Source organism: Notolepis coatsorum (genome assembly GCF_963971535.1).
Source record: "Notolepis coatsorum genome assembly, chromosome: 5".
NCBI classification, from domain to species: domain Eukaryota; kingdom Metazoa; phylum Chordata; class Actinopteri; order Aulopiformes; family Paralepididae; genus Notolepis; species Notolepis coatsorum.
The window spans coordinates 198,382,218-198,399,524 of record NC_140169.1 but is presented as its reverse complement, the minus strand read 5'-3'; the positions used below and the strand labels follow the sequence as shown (position 1 = coordinate 198,399,524).

At 42.9% G+C, this 17,307-nt stretch overlaps 1 protein-coding gene across 1 annotated transcript in view; it reads left to right on the top strand.

The window, feature by feature from the left end:
* Positions 1-17,307, top strand: part of myo16 (myosin XVI) — a gene marked incomplete at both ends in the record, with an annotated part of 362,367 nt that overhangs the window by 300,967 nt on the left and 44,093 nt on the right. The window contains one exon of the mRNA XM_084314410.1: positions 11,069-11,186. Coding sequence (XP_084170536.1) covers positions 11,069-11,186 — 118 coding nt within the window. The remainder of the gene's footprint in view (positions 1-11,068; positions 11,187-17,307) is intronic.

Sequence of the window (17,307 nt, the reverse complement as noted above, 5' to 3'; positions counted from 1 at the left end):
TTGTCACGATCAAAATGGTTGCCACCCATTAGACTAGGTTGTGAAGACTGCTCCTGCTGCACAGGACACAGGTAACTAGGTTGACTAGCATACCCAGTGCCTGGCAGAGAGTCAGTGTGGTCACATGAATCAATATCAGAACTATCAACTGACATACTGGGATCATCACTGCTGACAAGTGAGACATCATGAACGTCAGAGCTACTGTAGGAAGGCTGGCAGCCCAATTCTGGCCTTGTAGCCTCCTCAACCAGAATGGTGCCACATGAAATGTCAGAAACGGTGCCACATGAAGTAGCAACATCCTTCTCACTCTCATCCTCCTCATTCTCCTCCTCCAATTCGGCTGTGACCTCAGCCACTGTAAAGGCCGGGAAGCCCACGAGACACTGCTCCGCCACTTGAGTATCTGGCACGCATGTCACCTCCGGTTTCACCAGTACTTTAACTCCAGCCAAGTCATTGCCCAAGAGCAACGTTACCCCCTGCATAGGGAGTTTGCCAGCCGCCACTCCGATCACCACTGGTCCTGACACTAGGGCACAATCAAGAAAGACATTATGCAGCGGCACATTCATTGTGTGCATTCCAAAAGCCTCAATAACAACCCCTGCACCCAACTCTGAGTGGTGCGTAAAGGGCAGGACACTACTTTGAACAAAAGATTGAGATGCGCCAGTATCACGGAGAATTGTCACCGGTACTTTAGGACCTCCCTCTGTCAATGAAACAAACCCTTTACTCCTGAAAGGTGTGTAAAGGTCATCCACTCCTTTGCCATCTAGTGGAGACAGAACAACAGGGTTACGTACAGGTGTATTTATCAACATCACTGGCCTGGGTGGGTTAGACGGGCGCTTTTCTGGGTGCAAACGATAACAATTTCCCATCACATGTCCTGCACTCCCACAATTCTGGCACTTCCGGGCATCATCGCTTCCCCATGCCCCAATAAACTTACCACTACCCCCAGCACTGGACACCGTAGGCCTATTAGGAGTCCATTTCGGCCTCCCCACATCATGCACATGATAATGCTGTCTCTCAAAAGACGTCCTGTGGGTCAAAACATACTCATCAGCCAGGACTGCCGCTGCCGAACAGGTCCTGACTTTCCTCTCATTCAAGTACATGGCAATATCCTCAGAAACGCCATATACCTTGAATTCCTCTAATAAGATTAGGTACCTAATCTCCTCCACTGTGGTGACCTTTTCCGCTGCACACCACCGGTCAAAAAGCAACCGCTTTTCCCTCACAAACTCCACAAAAGACTGAGAGTTTTGTTTCCTCAAATTGCAAAATTTCTGGCGGTAAGCCTCAGGGACCAATTCATAGGCCTTAAGGATAGCCTGTTTCACCAAAGCATAATCCTTATTATCAGGATACATCGACGCATATACGATCTGTGCCTTACGGCGCAAAGCACTCTGCATGAGGATAGTCCATTTATCTGCTGGCCACCCACAACTGCCAGCTATGTCCTCAAATAATAAAAAAAAACTATCGATGTCCCTTTCCAAAAAAAACGGAACCATGCTTTTCTGCCTAGCCATGTCAAAACCCGGGTCCCGATGCACATGTATAGCACCAGCACCACCTACATTACGCATCGCCATCTTCCGGTCATATGCTGCCTGGGCGCGTACCTCCTGTGCCACCTCAATAGCTTCCTGGGCCTGGGCAGCAGCTGCTCTTCTCACCCCAGAAGCTTCCTCAATAGCTGCTCTCCTCATCTCACTAGCTTCAAAGTCCTCACGGTCTGCCTTGTTAACAGCTGCAAGCTCACGCGCTGTCCTAAGCTCCTCATCTCGCCCATGCGGTAGCTCAAAGCATTCTCCCTCCTCCTCCAGAGTTTTACCTGCAGCCACACCAAAAACCTTCAGTGTACTCAGTTCCTCAATCAATTGACCTAACAAGTTCTCCTTTTTCTGGCCTGCATCGAGGTCTATTGAAAACCTAGTTGCTACCTGTATTAACTCATCCTTTGAATTTTTTTTTACCTTAGCCAGTGTTGGCTCTGCAACAAAATCATCAATGTCCAACGTCATTTTTACTATCCACAGTATACGACAACAAATGAATACAACAATTAACTGGGCACCACAATAAGGGATATAGTTCAATATCCTAAACACAAGCAACTCACCCACCGTTCCTACGACCTGGGGTTCAAACTCCAATTTCCCCTGTATCCACAAAAAGGTTAGCACGTAATTAAATGACAGTGATTTAAGATACCCGGCATAACATAGCACGCAATTAAACTCACAAGCAGTAGTTTAAAACACACGGCATTTCATGTCAGCACGCAAAACAAATCACACTGTATTTAAGACACACGGCATAACACATACTGGATCAAAAGGTCAAGCTCAATAATGCATACAGATCCTATACTAGAGAATCACTACTAACCACACACAGATCCTATACTAGATAATTACAGCAGACACTGCTACTGGACACTAGCTACAGGCCTCTGCTGAGATGAACCACCTACAAGACTAACCCTGTGGAGTCACACATATATATACATTTATCCCAAAAAGAATGGAACAAATGCCCTTCAGCAACACAAACAAAGTGAGGCAAAACCTCTTGTGTTACACTCAAAGCAATATCCAATAAACAAACTCAAACAAATCCAAACAATTCAAACAGGTGCTCCTTACAATTTGATATGACTCACAAACAGCCTCTAAAACCTACACTGCAGTCAAAGAAGCACTGCTAGGCCCACCACATGTCTAATCTAACAAAAATACTTACATCAGGTCCTAACACACTAACTATATTCTCTGGCCCCCTAACCTACCTATACTGAAAGCTAATGCACTGTAGACCTAGCTTTCTTCAACCACACCTGCTACCAGCCAAAGATCATATCGACCATATACCCGTCAAGTATATAGTATAGTACAAGACAAATATATGGTACTAATCCCTTCAATGACTGGCCCAGGATTACGTGGTCCACAGGAAGCTGAACACAGCCAGAAAACAATGAAAGTACCTACTTGTGGTGTCCACTAAACTAAATATTTAAACAGCATATAAGTGGTCAAATCAAATTATAAATTAAGAGCATACTCACCTGTTTGAAGACCGGCTAGAGCCCCCATGTTACATTCAAGCCTAAAGTATGGCTCGTGTAGGCCTTGAATGCAAAGTGGTGGACACAGGACAAGACAGGAGTTTATCAAAAATAACACTATTTATTGGAACAGCTATTTACATGGACAAAAAGGGTGAGACCTGGGTGTTCCAGACTCCAAAGGTCAATAACAAAACCAAGGCACATAGGCCAAAATAGAACAATAGCAAAAATAGCAGCAGTGAGAGCAGATGAGACTCTGGTGAGCTGACATCTCTTGTGAAGTGGGATACACTGCAGCCTGCACTCTGCTCTCCTTTGTAGGGCGTGGTGCCTCATCACCACACCTGTGTCAATTAGAAGGGCGGCCATTTTAATAACATGGAACACCAAAAACAGGAAGAAACAGTGTATCAATCAAACCACCAATTAGTGACAACACACTACAACCACAATGTGAATATGCACCACAGACAGTAAGTATCCCTCCACCATGTGAAAGTAATACGTAACATACATTTAAAACCAACCGAAGTTGCACCAAAGTGGTTTACAATATAAAATCAGATACATCAGAGATTGGAGAATTGAGAGAGACTCTGAGGGGAGCAGGGAGATTACCTAGTATAAAGTATATTTTCTAAAAGTACACTATGTATACTTTAATATATGTGCTGTGTATTCAGAGAGTATACTAAAGTTGCGTTAAATCAAAACCACTTGAATCATAGTTACTTAACTGGTTCAGTGCCAGAGGTCGCTGTGGGCCAGCGCTGTAATGAATGGGGATACTGTACATGCCGGTGTTTGCAGTGCTAAAACTATATTAAATATTATAGCTATGGATCTAATAATAGAGTCACTTGTCATTGACTTTCTTCCGGTCAAGATGCGAAAAACAGAAATTTTTTTCATCAATACATTCCCGTTTTATACCATGGTGAATATGAGTATAGTTTTAGAGTAATTCTGTGTAATCCCAGGAAACGCCGCTAAACAGCGTTTTACTGCATTTCACTATAAAACGTGCCATTCCTCACTTGGATCAACAATCAATCTGAAATCAACGCTAGATTATCTGTATTATGTTTCATCATGGATGCATGAAAGGGGGGTGGGGGGGGGGCACCCCTCCGTGCTTTGATCGCTACCAACGGAACACGCCACACACACACACGCCCCAATCAGCATGAAGCAATTTTTGGATCAACACAATATTGATACCATATAGTCCTTACCAGTGGAGGCTGCTGACCAAATTTTTAGGTGAAGCACAAATTATTATATTATATTATATATTAAATTATATTTTTAAAACATCCCCCACTGTGTGTCAGTGGTCAGTGGACACAGATGAAAACATATTAACATTAGGTGACAGCGCACCTGACCAGATGAAATCATATTAGGCGACAGCGCACCTGACCAGATGAAATCATATTAGGTGACAGCCCACCTGACCAGATCAAAACATATTAAGTGACAGCGCACCTGATCAGATCAAAACATTTTAGGTGACAGCGCACCTGATCAGATCAAAACATTTTAGGTGACAGCGCACCTGACCAGATCAAAACATATTAGGTGAAGGTGACAAGGAAGCCACAGACTCATACCCCCCCGACACTCAACTAACCGCCTCGGACAGTCCTTCATACCAGTGGCCATCAGGCTCCACAACAGTGGGCAGCAACTGCTGCCAGACATCGACCTGGGACTTATAGGAACCCAAGGAGGACAACTTACACTACCTTAGGCATACTGCACCTTATGTGGATACTGTGATACTGTGAATAATGAATAATGTATATTTCAGTTAGTTAGATAGTAAATTATAACACTACCTTATGCATACTGCACCTTATGTGACACTGTGAAAATATATTTCAGTTAGTTAGATAGTAAATTATATTGACCTATTTGTTTACACTGCTTGTGTTGTTTTCACTACCTGTACCCCCCCCCCCCCCCCCCTTCCCCCATGCTGCTATGATGCCTGAATTTCCCCAAGGGGATCAATAAAGGAATATCTTATCTTATCTTAAAAGGAAAGATGAAATTCCCTACCTGGGTTCCATCCTATAGAGGCAAATCATTCCTGTGACAAAATGGGATCCAATGTAATAAAACTAAGTCAACCAACAAACTAGATTCCTGTACCGGATCTCCTCTCTGGTAAACAAGAATACCTTGAAGACTCTAACAGGAGCACTCATTCAAGGGTACTACGACTATGCTTGCACCTCATGGTACCAAAGCACCTCAAAGGCACTAAAAACAAGATTACAAACATCACAAAACAAACTGGTCAGACTACTGCTTGACCTTACTCCTAAAACCCACCTCACCCTTGCCCACTTTGACAACCTAGGATGGCTTAGAGCAGGGGTGCCCAACCTTTTTTGAACCAAGATCTACTTTTTAATTTGCCACCTAGCCGAGAGCTACCAGCCCAAATTTGTCCTACTCTCGGCTAAGATAAGATAAGATATTCCTTTATTGATCCCCTCTGGGAAATTCAGGCATAATAGCAGCATGGGGGAAGGGGGGGGGGGGGGGGTACAGGTAGTAAAAACAACACAAATGTCAATATAATTTACTATCTAACTAACTGAAAAATATATTCAGTGTCATAAGGTGCATAAGGCTAGTATTAGTAGTAATAGTATTACCCATTCAATATGCACATGACAGAAAATATTATATGCCATATAATATTTTCGGTCATGTGCATATTGAATGGGTAATACTATTACTACTAATACTAGCCTTATGCACCTTATGACACTGTGAATATATTTTTCAGTTAGTTAGATTCTAACTAACTGAAAAATATATTCACAGTATTCAGTGTCATAAGGTGCATAAGGCTAGTATTAGTAGTAATAGTATTACCCATTCAATATGCACATGACAGAAAATATTATATGCCATATAATATTTTCTGTCATGTGCATATTGAATGGGTAATACTATTACTACTAATACTAGCCTTATGCACCTTATGACACTGTGAATATATTTTTCAGTTAGTTAGATTCTAACTAACTGAAAAATATATTCACAGTATTCAGTGTCATAAGGTGCATAAGGCTAGTATTAGTAGTAATAGTATTACCCATTCAATATGCACATGACAGAAAATATTATATGCCATATAATATTTTCTGTCATGTGCATATTGAATGGGTAATACTATTACTACTAATACTAGCCTTATGCACCTTATGACACTGTGAATATATTTTTCAGTTAGTTAGATTCTAACTAACTGAAAAATATATTCACAGTATTCAGTGTCATAAGGTGCATAAGGCTAGTATTAGTAGTAATAGTATTACCCATTCAATATGCACATGACAGAAAATATTATATGGCATATAATATTTTCTGTCATGTGCATATTGAATGGGTATATAATATAATATGCTATTTTATATATCATTGTAACAGTGTAGTGTAGGACTTACAAGAATGACAAGACTGTAACTGTAACTTCTCAAGTTTATTTCACACTCTGCATACACACTGACAACACACACACTCAGTTCAATGGGCATGAGAAAACATGTGTTTACATTGCCAAAGCAAAAGTGGAACAATACAATAAAAATATATGTACAATAAAAAAAGGAATAGGAATGATGTGTAAACAGAGCTGTCACATTGCAAAATGGAATACAATCAAAAAACAATTCCACAAAAAGGTCTGTCAACAGTCACTGATAGTTCTCCTTTATCTGTTTTTTTTTTTTTTTTTTTTTTTAATGTCTCTACCTTAGTGAGAACGCTGGCACTGGGAAGAGGTAGCTAGTTTTTCAATGTCTGGGTTGTAGGAGCTGGTTGCAAGCCTCAGGCAGTCCACAAGATGGTCATCTGTTAATGTGGTTCTGTACTTGGACTTGATGATCTTCATGTGAGAGAAAGCAGACTCACACAGGTAGGTTGATCCAAAACATGCTGTTAAGTTCATGGCACATCTCCTGAGATTGGGGTACTTCTCAGGCAGCAGTAGCTCCCAGAACTCTGCCTTCATCCCTTGTGTTGCCCTGGCTTTAATCTCAATGTCAGTTTGAAGTGTGAGGATCTCGTTCTCCACAGCATGGCTGTCCAGATTAAACAGTGTGGCCACTTTGGATGTGATGTCATCCACATATACAGTTCCAAATGGAAAACACATGTAGCTTGCAACAGGTTCAAGTATTGAAAAGTCTGTGAAGCGCTTATCAAACTCTGACAAGATGCTTTGAACTTGCTCCTCATAATGTGTGCAATCAAACTGTGCGGTGTCCTCACCCTGACGTTGAAGTTCTGCTTGCATGTGAGGAAAGTCGCGTAGGTCACTGCGTTGCAGCCTTCTCGCCCACATGGTGAGCTTGCTTTTAAAAGCATTCACTGAGCTGATCATGTTTATTACACATTTATCCTTTCCCTGCAGCTCTAAATTCAGGTTATTCAGCATGCCAGTGACATCGGTTATGAATGCCAAATTCAAAAGCCAGTTGTTGTCCTCTAGATGTGTATATTCGGCATGTTTAGCAAGCTTGAGAAACTCTTTAATTTCAGGCAGCAACTCGCTGAATCTCTCCAGAAATTTACCTCTGCTCAGCCACCTTACATCTGTGTGCAGCAGCAGGTCTGTGTGCTCCGCCCCTGTCTCCTCCATATGTGCACGAAATAGCCTCCTCTGTAGGCTCCTTGCCCTGACAGAGCACACAATCTTCATAGCGATATCCATAACTTCCTTCATATTTAAAATCTTTGCACACAGCACTTGTTGGTGAATTATGCAGTGGTAATTAAGGAAGTCCGGGAAAGCGTTGCTTTTTTTGCACAGTCCGATGAACCCATTATTACAGCCAACCATGGCTGGTGCCCCATCGGTTGTAATAGAGATGAGTTTATGGAGGGGTAGTTTGCTCTGCTTAGCGAACTCCATGAAGGCTTGAAAGATGTCTTCACCTTTAGTGTATCCTTTAAGAGGCAATATGGTGAGCAGCTCTTCTTTTGCGCTCATGTCGTCAAAGGCCATTCTAATGTAAATACATAGCTGTGCCACATCTACCATATCAGTCGATTCATCGAACTGCAGGGAATAACACTCGCATGTATTAATGTCCCTCATGAGTTGCTGGTGGACATCTTGGGACATTTCCTCACAGCGCCGGGTCACAGTATTACGTGACAGCTGAAGGTCTTTAACAGCATCCATAATCTCTGTGTGATACTTGGAATTACCGAAGAGTGAATCGGCAGCGGCAGTCAATGCCTCTTTTACACATTCGCCGTCTTTAAAGGATTTTTTCTTTTTAGCGAGAATGTGACTGACACGATAAGAAGCAATTGTTGCAGCTTTTGCCTTGGTGCTGGGCTTCGTAAAAGTAGACTGTTGTCCCACTAGTGAAGACTTCAGCTGCTGGAGTGCTGTTCTTCGTAGTACTGTTTTTGGAGGAAAATCCGCGCGGTGTTTCTTGTGCATCGTTGTATAATGCCGCTCCAAATTACCCTTTTTCAGCACAGCCACAGTTTGTTTACAAATCAGACATACTGACTTTGCGTTGAAATAAACAAAAAAGTAAGCCTCCTCCCACTCTTCATGGAAATGATATGTTTTTGGTCTTTTGGCTGCTCCGGTTCTGCTTGCGGCGCTGACGCTGGTGCTATCCGGCAGCTCATCGGAGGCGGCGTTGGAGCTGCTCCCTGGCGGCGGCGGTGGCAGGCGCAGCTCGTCGGAGGGTCCTGGCGGCGGCAGTGAAGTCTTGCTTGCGTTGTTGAAAACGAGCGTCCTCTGAATGAACCTCTTTTTAGCTGGTGGTGTTCCATTCATCTTGCAGTTTCGAGTGACTGGTCTCAGAGCCACGTTTATACTGTACCTGCCAGGTGATGGGCCCGACCCCCACTCATGCCACTCCATGAAAACAAAGGCATCTATTTGCATCCCTATGGTGAAGCTCGCTGTCCGGAATGTAGACGGTATCGATTGGCGCAGGCTGCCTTTTATACACAGGACTGCTCGAACGTGTATTGTCCTCCCCTCCAAATCAAATCAAATTAAATGATTTTCCAAAATAATCTCGCGGCCTACTTGAAACCAGCGCGCGACCTACCGGTCGATCGCGATCGACTGGTTGGGCATGACTGGCTTAGAGAGTAGACGACAGAGTACAGCAACTTGCAATGGGCCTGGTCTACAAGATACACTACACCACTAAGATACCCATGTGCATGTCGGAATACTTCCCAAAGGTCAGTGAATACCACGACCACAACACCAGAGGGAGTTCCACAAATCATGTTCAACCCAGATAAAATAATTAAAAAAGTAAAAAAAAAAAAAAAAAAAAAAAAAATTTAATAAAAAAAAATAGTCATAACTTAGAAATGAGATTGCATAGGTCTATGAATCGATATCGCGATTCTGTTTTGATTAATTGCCCAGCCCTACAGTGTGTACAGTAAGTTAGCTTGGTGATTATCATTGTGATGTAGGCTAAGATGGCTAGCTACTGTTAGCATACAAGCTTTTACAAACACTAGCCTACTTACTTTTTCATCCACAAAGTTTTTTCTGATCCACTTCTTCATGTTGCTCAGTTGCTGGTTTATACTTCGGTCCTAATGTTGGTGGAAAGTTTAATTTAGCCTGACTTTACTTGTTATAGCTGTACAACTTACTTCTACTAAACAACAACTAAACTACTTCCTTGCTCTTTCAAACAGTCAAAATGGGTCCATCTGCAGGGTCGGAGGTTAGGTTTAGCTCTGGCCAATCTCAAGTTTCTCAAGTTTCTTTATTAGTTGTCATACAGAAGTACAGAATACTTTTATACAAAATGCTTATTTCAGTTACATTTTGTATAAAAGTATTCTGTACTTCTGTATGACAACTAATAAAGAAACTTGAGAAACTTGAGATTGGCCAGAGCTAAACCTACCCTGCAGATGGACCCGTTTTGACTTTGCAATGCAGCAATCTCTGATTGGATTTGCAAGGCTGCCAATCATATTCAACCTCCATGTATTGGATGGCAAGGGCTGTCAATCATTCAATCCTCCATTCAATGGCGAGAGTTTAACTGCACAGACCGTGCTTAGACGAAGTTAATAGCCTATTTCGATTGGCTGTTATTTATTATTTATATAACATTGGGTCACACCTGTGAAGTTTTTTTAATTACTGCAGTCATTACTGCAGTGCAGGCCTGCTCAGAGCTGTCAATTTTGGCCATTTTTTAAAAAGAAAAAATTCACTGAAATTTTTTTTACAGAGGAAAACGTTTCTAATAAAAAAATATAAAATAATAATAATTAAATTTTTTATTTTTTTTATATATATAAATAAAATAAATTTATATATATATGTAAATTAATAATAATTATGAATTATGAGTGAATTTGTGTTTCACGTGTTGTCATAGAGAAACCTCCACTGGTCCTTACCTTGACCAGGATCTGTCCCGAAAATAATATTCCAATTATCTGATCGCCATTCCAAGTACTGATGTCGATCGAGGTGCCAACGTAATCCACCAAAGAACACGAACCGGGGGGGCCAGACCCTCGTCGATGCATGTGTTATAAGCGCTTGTCTTGCCCGGTTAGTTAGACCCCGCCCGCACGGCGCAGCTCGGCCCACACACCAAGCCACATCGTTTCAAATGGAGTGCAATAGTGTCCGCAAGGCGTTAGGCGGCGGTATTGGACGTTTGCGATCTCAGACCCATTCCCAATGATAACATCAGGCTGGATGGATGGATTATGAATGGAAATAGCGAATAAAAGAAATAACGACCAAAATCCGACTTTTCTCTGGTTTGGCGCTCAAGCGATGGTGAGTTACTTATGTCGGGTCTGGCGTCCATTGTGTTAATGTGTTAAAACGTGTGACATGCTCTTCTAAATTATATAAAATGTTTCCATATATACATACAGTATGTAATCCCATGGTTTATTGTTGTATCTGATACACAGGTCAACTGTATCCTGGAGGCTTTTGGCCACGCGAGGACCCCGAGGAACCCCAACTCCAGCCGCTACATCAAGCTGCTCACCGTGCAGTACTGTGACAAGAGGAGGACGCTGATCCGAGGTCAGTCACTAAACCATTCAGTACTGTAACAAGAGGAGGACACTGATCCGAGGTCAGTCACTAAACTATTCAGTACTGTGACAAGAGGAGGACGCTGATCCGAGGTCAGTCACTAAACCATTCAGTACTGTGACAAGAGGAGGACACTGATCCGAGGTCAGTCACTAAACTATTCAGTACTGTGACAAGAGGAGGACACTGATCCGAGGTCAGTCACTAAACCATTCAGTACTGTGACAAGAGGAGGACACTGATCCGAGGTCAGTCACTAAACTAGTGTAGTACTTTTCTGGGCTAATTGTTCTGATTTAATCAGAACCTAATCTTCTGCGTTGTGTTCAAAACCTTTAAAGCCCTAGAGTACTTCAAACAACAAACCAGGAAATGGTTTGTATACGGCTGACGCTCAGAGAGACGACGGTTTTGAAGAAAAACAGTTCCGGGCAGATTGATTTTGGAAGAATCCGAGTTTTAATCAAAAGGATTCCAACAATTTACAAATCAACGATTTGAAGAATAAATGCAATGAACCTACGAGAAGCAGCCGCTATGCTGGAGGTTCGTAGAATTCAGTCTAAATATTCAATATCTAATGAGCTCGGCTCCTGCCTCGCTTCTCCGTTGGTATGTATCGTCTGCTCCGGGGTGTCGCCGCTGACTTCCGGTCCAGTGGGTGGGGGGAGGTATGTAGAGTGGATGTTGCTTTCTCTTCGTTGTTCGTGTGGGTTCTGAAGCTCTCTCCCAGAACCACGTATTTTAAAGACTATGCCTCCTCCTCCCAACATTACGTCATGGGGGCGGGTCGTTCTGGGAGTTAGAGAGCTTCCTATTGGATAGCCAGTGGTCGTGACCGTTTATAGTCTACCTCCACGTCTAATTCGCTGAAAATAGATGCCTGTCTCTTTGAATAGCCCTGGGCCGGAAACGCCTTTTAAGGCTATCTCTGCGGGGGGTAATGTTCTCCCCCCGATAACAAACGGTTACTTCTAACAGCTGCCTATGGCCGCTGACCAGCTGCATCCTGTCCGTTTATGTTGTTGAGGAGTAATAAAACCTGTGTTCTAGGGCATGGTGTCGACCGTTATTGTCTCGGCCAGCCCTCCAACATCAAGATACCGTTTGATCTATTGTAACTAAGGTTTGACGTGGGGAGTTTGAGACAAAAGTCTAGTGTGTCTTTTGTGTATGGTCAACACCCCACTATCTGAGTCTCGGCTTCAAGAAGTCTATTGATCTCACTATCTCCAAGGTGCAGCTTGGGGGGTTTGAGCCAGAAGTCTATTGTAAGAATGTAGAGATGAGGGAGTCAGCCTATGGTGATTAACTCAGCCTCTACCTCCACCTTCCCCCTCTCCAGGCATCAGGTGACGGTCGCTTTGAGTCAGAATGTATGATGCGTGCGTTTACCACCTCTGCCAGGTTGCCATTCTGCTTCCGTGTACAGTTTATTTAAACAGTTTGCTTTATGGAAAACTACTACAGTTTCCCCAATATACTTGTTAGTATTTTCTCAATCAAACTGTTACAAATACCTTAACCTTTTTACTGTTTAGCCAAATCACCTAAGAACCAAATATTTCCAGAATCCTTCTAGCTCATAATTCATATTTGTTAGTATCAATTGCTTTCAACACTCACATTAGCTCCCTCACACAATTAACGACTATTAGTCAGTTGACGTTTACACAGTTGTTCTAAATTCACTCACACCGTTTAACAATTTCCAGTTATTTCAAGATTTTACACAATGTATCAGTTATTCCAAGTTCACTTCCGTCTAGGTCCGTCCCTTTATACAAAAAGGGCATCGGACCAATTACCAGGTTGAATGAATGAATGAATGAAAACTTTATTTAACAGATTGCAGAATGGGTACAATACAGTACGGCTCAATACATACAATTGTTAAGGGGATGCAGACCTGAGAAAGACGTTTGTCTTGTTTCCATCAGGGTCCCCCATTTTCAATTCATATAGACATATATGACATACATGACATACAGATAGTCAGTACTGCTACATCTATACATTTATGACATACCAGATTTGCAAATACAGTACTGTTTGTGATACAGAAGGAGTCAAGAAAAGGGAGTATATATATTTGACGTAGAAACTGTACATTGGAGGAGGTTGGGTGGGGGGGTTTGGGTACATTGGGATATTGACAACCATACTGGGTAATTTACATTGGAGGTGGTTGGGGGGGGGGGGGGGGGGGGGGGGCGGGGGGCACACTGTATAAACAAGTAACACTGTACATTGAGGGGGGGGGGGGAGGAGACACTGTACAAACAAACACAATTGTACATTGAACTATTGACAAAACCATACTAGGTAAATGACTGTACATTGGAGGGGGTTGGGTTAGGATATTTACAGGGGCCAGTGTTGAATTGCAGTCTCCCGTAGGTGTCCCTTGAGAGAGGTTTTGAAAGTGGGTAGTGATCCACATTCCTTTACAGCTTTGGGTAGGGCGTTCCACATTGATGTGGCATAATTGCGAAACGTGTTTAGTCCCTTATTTGAGCTGAATCTGGGTTTAACATGATTTGTGGAGCTCCCTCTGGTGTTGTGATCGTGGTATTCACTGACCTTTGGGAAGTATTTTGACATGTACATGGGTACCTTGGTCGTGTAGTGTATCTTGTAGACCAGGCCCATTGCAAGTTGTTGTACTCTGTCGTCTACTCTAAGCCATCCTAGGTTGTCAAAGTGGGCAGGGGTGAGGTGGGTTCTAGGAGTAAGGTCAAGCAGTAGTCTGACCAGTTTGTTTTGAGATGTTTGTAATTTTGTTTTTAGCGCCTTTGAGGTGCTTTGGTACCATGAGGTGCAAGCATAGTCGTAGTACCCCTGAATGAGTGCTCCTGCCAGAGTCTTCAGGGTGTTCTTGTTTACCAGAGAGGAGATCCGGTACAAGAATCGAGTTCGTTGGTTGACTTTTTTTATTACATTGGATGCCATTTTGTCACAGGAGAGATTAGCCTCTAGGATGGAACCCAGGTAGGTAATTTCATCTTTCCTTGTGACAATATTGTCACCCACTGTAACTGAGAAGCCGTCGGTCTTGCTGAGTTTGTTATTTGAACCGAAGAGAATGGACTCTGTTTTGCCCATGTGTAATGATAGTTTGTTATCAGCGAGCCATATGCAGATTCTGCCTAGTTCCGAGCTGAGGGTTGAGACTATACTTATGTGTTTTTTAACCAAACATGTCTATTTTGTGCGAACAACTCTGAAAGAAAAGATTATTACATTGCATTCATTTTTTAAACATTTCTAAAAAAGGAGAGAGCTCACTAATCAAAAATCAAAAAATATATACACACTCTCTCCATGGCCTATCATTTACACTGTCCCTCCTTTTGCCTATGTGTACCTTTGAGGTTTCTTAATGACTCGTTGTGGTCGAGTATCTCTTTTCGGGCTTGTGCTAAGCACTGGTCCATCCGGTCCTTCTGGTACACCATCCAAGTCCACAGAGGAGAAATTATTATGTTCCAATTCATAATCCTCTCCTCTGTCTGGCTCCTGTAAAAATCCCTCATCTCCTACTGGTGGCCAATCGTGGTCCCCTCTGTCTGGCTCCCCATAATCATTCGCATCTTCCCCTTCGTTTGGGGGTTGCGCCACCCCGGTTTCATCGTCCGCCGCTTCGCCTTCGTTTAACGGTTGCGCCGCCCCGGTTTCATTTATTAGTATTATTACATACATTCTTTCATACACTTTCCATTATTCAGTACCACTCCCCCCAGGGGACACTTGTCACCCAGACTCGTGTCCCCCAGAGATAATCTAAAGAATGCTTTGGACACCGCGCCACGCACGCCGTGAGGTGTCAACCCCTGTTTTCTGAAGAGTCCATAATAGACCCTCCACAGCTGTTTGAACACACCCCACCACAGGTACAAAGCAGTCAGCATCCAAGCATCTTATCCCAACATTCAAGCTAACATCCCAAGAATCCAGTGCCCTGCCGGACGGCCATACACAGCCGACCGGACCCAACACCGAACTCCGGGTACACAGCTCCACATAATCCAGTCATCACTCACGTACCTATTATGGGAAAAACAAAATTGCATACACATCCCCACTCGGCTGACTGCTGGTTCCCCAATCCCCCATTCGTATCCTGCAGTGAATATATATCGCTTCGGTGGACAGTGCAGGTTACTTCTACCACAACATTTGATTGAGAATCCATATTTTTCCTCCCTCAGACACTCTTTACTGGTCTGAGTTTTGACACCTTTCTTTTCCAAATCATTTATCTATATATTTCATGGCGTCTAGATCGTTAATATTCAAAATTCAGAAAAATTCACATGGCTCTCTTTATATTATACTGTCAAAACAGTATAACCCACACCACCCATTACTGTGGAATAAAATTCAAACATCATACCTTCGTCTATTGGACAGCTTCCTCCAGTGCCGGACAGCCAGTACCGACACACCCTCTCTCCCAGTAGTCCTACATGTATGGCAACAAATCACAGTCACCTTAAACACACATCTTCCACATGCTCTGCCAGCCTCTACTAAGCCGTCAGAGTCCCCCACAAGCCAATTATCAATTGCACATGTCCACACCCTACACAAAGACTATTTGACCAATGGCGACCAAACCTACTGAGCTTATCAATGTACAGAGAATCATGCTTCCCAACACTTTCATCAATCACGACACACCCCCAGATCCTAGATCCGGATTTTTAATGGGCGGAGAACAAAAATCCATGAACCAGCTCATGTCCATTCACCTTGTTCTCAGTCCATTATATAGACATATACTACCCAGTCCTGATGTGTCGAGACCACTCCCAGCTTGTCAGGTACCCTAAGAAAAAATATAGAAAAGAAACAAAAAACAAAGAAAAAACATGCCCAAAACAATAATTGAAAACAATAAACCAAACTTGTGAGCATCTCTTTTTTCAACTCACTCTTAGAAACAAAATTAACCTATTAGCTAGGGGCGTATTCACCCCGTATATACTAAGAAACAAAAAATGGAAAAATCAAACGAATAAACAAAATGAAAGCTTCCGGCCTAAGTCAGGAATTGCTCGTAACGTAAAGGAAAGAAAAAATATGCAGAAATAAAAATAAACACCTATATCTATTACTCATGATTGTTGATATCCATCTATCAATATCATAAAAACCTAGGAACAACTATGGGTCTTTTTAATTTCTTAATCATGCAGTCCACCCTTTGACCAATCTGAATGTTGATCAAGCATGGATAATCTACTGACCACTAGCTGCCGCAGTGTCACATAATCTCACTGTCTAATATTGAATACCTAATATTAACTGTTTACCAATTGATTTGATGTTCTTGTTAGTCTGATTAGTTCATGCATCCGTCAGTTAATCACACATCCATTTTAGTAACTTCCATAACCTAATCACCTAACCCCTCTATTTATTTTTTATTCTAATTAGTAGCATATATTTTTTATTCTGCCGGCGGCCTCTGCAGACATGACCTTTGAAAATGACCTATCAGTCCACAGATCCAGCAAACCTGTCCTTGTCCCCTCGGTTGTGGGACCTCGTGGGCTGCCCGCCTGTGATCGGATGGCCCTGGGGTCATCGGGCACAGAGCATGTCCTTGCTGTCTGCCATCACCGCCATGGCTCTCACCTCTGACAGTACCTTCCTGGTCCCGTCCCCCTTGAGCCTGTACTGGGGAGAAAACCACGTACCTTTTTGGTTCAGTCACAGTTCTTTGAGCCTGTTGTTGGGAGGGGCCCGCTATCTGTCCGGGCAACGGGGCACAAGACATTGCTTGATCACGGCGGCCTAACTCCGACGCCCGAAGCATGATCTCAATAGCTGTACAATCTAGTAGTGCAGTCTTTCTCGCCAGTTCTTGTTCCAGTCTCTGAGTCTCGTGTGCGGCTAATTCCGACGCCTGAAACATGACCCCAATCGCTGTACAATCTAGCAGTACATACTTTCTCGCCCATTCTTGCTCCAGTCTCTGCGTCTCGTGTGCGGCTTGACCGATCTCCAGCTGTGTCTTCATCAAGTCTCGATGAACTGCCTCGTGTCGTTCGAACGCTGCTATAAACGCTCTCTGTTGTCTATAGGACGACGCCTCTTCCCC